We start from the raw sequence: 3,163 nt of genomic DNA, 5'->3' as shown, positions 1-3,163 counted from the left end.
GCATGTCGATGTCTTTGACTTATCTTTAACTTGTTGTCTTACTTGCATGTCGTTGTTTCTCATTTTACACATCTTCTTCTCCTTGTGTAGCTGTACTCCCCTAGTCTCTCACCTTCCCTAGCTCATCAAGTGTCATGTCTTCTTCTTACAAGTTAACTTCGATTCTCTTTTTAGAATCAAACACGTGATTTCATGTTTGAGTTTAAGTACTATGGTTGATTCTTAAGGTGAGGAAAAAGGTGTATGCTTACCATACCAAATATTGATGTACAAAATAAGGATTGATAGTTCATGATGGTTTGCATAGGTTGTGAATGAACGAGATTGATCGACATTCATCCCTTGTAATTTGGGACGAGGGCATTAGTTAATGGATTTTAGCGTAGAGATTTCTAGTTGGCTTCAAAGAAAATGGACTTCTTCGGAGATTCCTGTTACACAATCTGAGACGAAAATAAAATAAAAGGAGTGGAAGAAAATCTTGCTTCAAAGTTTCTAATTCCAACATTCCCTTTAGTGAGAGATGAGTTTCTTATGGCTAGATAGGTATAATATATTAAGGATAAATTAAACAATTTTAAAGTTTGCTAATTAATTTAAAATTGAAGTTATAGTTTAAGCACGATCGGTGAATTAACTCTAAATTATTTTTTATTAGGTTAAGATGATTACAAAGATAATATAAGTTCTAAATACTTTCAACTATTTGACAATAAACGTCGAAACACCCTTATAGTGCTGGTGCTCAAACCCATAATCTTTAAAGACAATAACGATTCAATTAACCATTGAGGTATGATGTATGAATCTTTAAATATTGTACGGGCTTCTATAAAATGTTTTCCCATTAAAAAAAAATTAAAGATAACAACCCGTTTTCTCTTGGTAGTGCTGGTGCTAGATTTTTGTTTCCAAGTACCGCGGTAGAGCTTAAGAGTTCATCAAAACTTGGGCAATTGCTATTCCACTAAGGTTTATGAGAAGTAGAATTGCATTAATCTCATATCCATAAGACTGGTTTAAACAATATAATAAAGCATGCAAAAAGGGGGAATTGGTTCAGTACATCAACCCACAATTGGTGATTACCACCTTTGCGTAGGGCCGATTGAAGCCTCTTTCTGCCACCACAGCTCTTTTATCGCCTATTAGCTTAGCCACCCTGCTCACACAAGCACACATTTCTCATTAACTCTTATCTTTTCACATTTTACAACTTGGAATTGTCTATTTATTCTCAACTCTTCCAAGATGTGTGGAAATACAAATCATAATTTCTTCGTTTTCCCTTTATCTATGTTATAATTAAAACAATTATACTCCAACGTTTGTATAAATGGTCGCTTTGACCTCTTTTCTTTTTTTGGGAGTATTTTAACCTCAATGTTTTAATTCTTGATCAAAATAGTCCTTATTGGATGAAAATCATACTAACGGTCAACAAATGTTAACGCGACATTTTCACATGTGCTTAATTGCTAATATCTTACATGATACGACATGCATCGCATCACGAAAATGATGACGTGATATGCATCATGTCACTATTTAAGCACATACAGAAATGGCACATCACAAATATGCGTTTAACTGCCCGTGAACTAATGGTTTCATTCAACAAGAGCTAATTGACCAAAAATTGAATCGTTGGAGGCTAAAATGCTAAAAAAAAAAGAATAAAGATCAAAGTAATTATTTAAACAGATGTTGAAGACTAATGCTATCATTATTCATTTTATAAATCCGGTCCCAAGGAAAAGATGAATCCTATAGGAAGGAACCAAACCTCCTGGGGTAGAACACATTCAATTGTTTTGTTTGATTTCTAATTGCCATGGGTTGAAAGGCATACCTGAAATAAGGAGACCCGGTGTTCTCTTGAACAGTTTTGACTTGTCCAATTCTCTTTACAACCTCCATCCCGTCCAATACCCGTCCAATAACAAGAGCTGATGCATCAAGTTCCGGAGAATCCTTGATGGAAATCACAAACTCGGTACCATTCGGTTCGGTTCCGACTTCCTCCTGATCGATCTCCAGCTTCCCATTGCGTGCAACCAACTTCTGTTTGGGCGGTGGTTTAGAGGGATCCCTCACCAGTATCCCCACAGTACCAGCCAAGTTCTTAACTCCCGGACACTTTTCATACACTCTCTCCCACTCCCCCTTCAGCGTTTCGACTGCCAAATTACTTCCAGTTTTCTTGGCAAGCTCCGCATCAACACCATAAGACCTCAGTCCACCATGTTGCACGTAGTTTGGCATGATCTTGATGAACTCTTTCCGTCTGTAGCTAACTCCGGCAGCTCCACTTACTATGCTACTAAACCAATCAGCGGCGGCTGGAACATCGTCTCCGTATATTCCGATCACAATGCGACCGACAGGCTCTCCATCGATGGCTATGTCGAGAAAAGCTCGTTTGGTAGCTACTTTGTTGTTGCAATTAAGATCGGGAGTAGTAGTGGCAGCATTCTCTTCCTGTTGATTGGAGCTTGGTGAATTTTCTTCAGCCTTTGCCTCAGAGGGGGGATAGAGTGGTTCAAGTGCCTGTGTACCCAAGAGAAGAAGCAGTGAGGAGTTGGTGCAAATTGTAAGGTCTCTCCGGGAAAATTTGAAATGTTTCAAGATGGGAAAACAAGCAGAGGGTGGAGTTTGAGGTTGGAGTAAGTGCAGGGAGGATTGTAAGAATTTAAGGTTCTGTAACATTTCTCTGTTTGTTCTGGTTCGCTGCCTGAGGAGAGGTGAATTGTACTGCATATAATACTGTATTTGAATTACATGAGATGATATCCTTGCAGATATATATTTGATGATAAGGAAGATGCTGAGTCTATCCATCTAAAGCACAATTTCTTTAGAAATGCTTTGTTTTTTTGTGGTGCCTACACTACCACTGGCAATAATAAGGTTGTTGCGACCGAACCGTGATGGTTATGGCCCATGTTTTGCGATTTTAACCATTGGCAAGGGAAGCTAACAAATCAAGACATGGGCTACAAGTGCAGACAAGCTTATTAGGCTTATGCAGCCAGCCCAGTCATTGTAACAGTCAGGTGCATCTACGGATGCACTAAGCTTCCATATAGGTTAAATGAATCTCATTATTTTGAAAAAATGGTTAAATTTAGTTTAATGTGTTAAGAAAAAAATAAAAAATTTT

The 3,163-nt window shown here is 37.9% G+C and overlaps 1 protein-coding gene across 1 annotated transcript; it reads right to left on the bottom strand.

Moving 5' to 3' along the window:
* Positions 1–1,014: 1,014 nt before the first annotated feature.
* Positions 1,015–2,775, bottom strand: LOC120124908 (peptidyl-prolyl cis-trans isomerase CYP26-2, chloroplastic-like). Its single transcript, XM_039143465.1, has 2 exons — positions 1,853–2,775; positions 1,015–1,162 (listed from the first exon to the last, which is right to left on the bottom strand). Exons 1-2 carry the CDS (start codon positions 2,758–2,760, stop codon positions 1,060–1,062), a joined length of 1,011 nt encoding a protein of 336 aa, XP_038999396.1. The 5' UTR covers positions 2,761–2,775; the 3' UTR covers positions 1,015–1,059.
* Between the last annotated feature and the right edge of the window lie 388 nt (positions 2,776–3,163).

Source organism: Hibiscus syriacus, unplaced genomic scaffold (genome assembly GCF_006381635.1).
Source record: "Hibiscus syriacus cultivar Baekdansim isolate YM2019G1 unplaced genomic scaffold, ASM638163v2 tig00110429_pilon, whole genome shotgun sequence".
Taxonomy (NCBI): domain Eukaryota; kingdom Viridiplantae; phylum Streptophyta; class Magnoliopsida; order Malvales; family Malvaceae; genus Hibiscus; species Hibiscus syriacus.
The sequence above is the reverse complement of the archived record's forward strand: the minus strand, read 5'-3'. Positions and strand labels throughout refer to the sequence as shown.

Bases quoted from the DNA above. Each gene is read 5' to 3' on its own strand.
- LOC120124908 (XM_039143465.1), bottom strand. From the start codon at position 2,760: ATGCAGTACAATTCACCTCTCCTCAGGCAGCGAACCAGAACAAACAGA. The intron at 1,163-1,852 runs GTATGCCTTTCA...TTGTGTGAGCAG, and splicing joins ACCGGGTCTCCTTATTTCAG to GGTGGCTAAGCTAATAGGCG.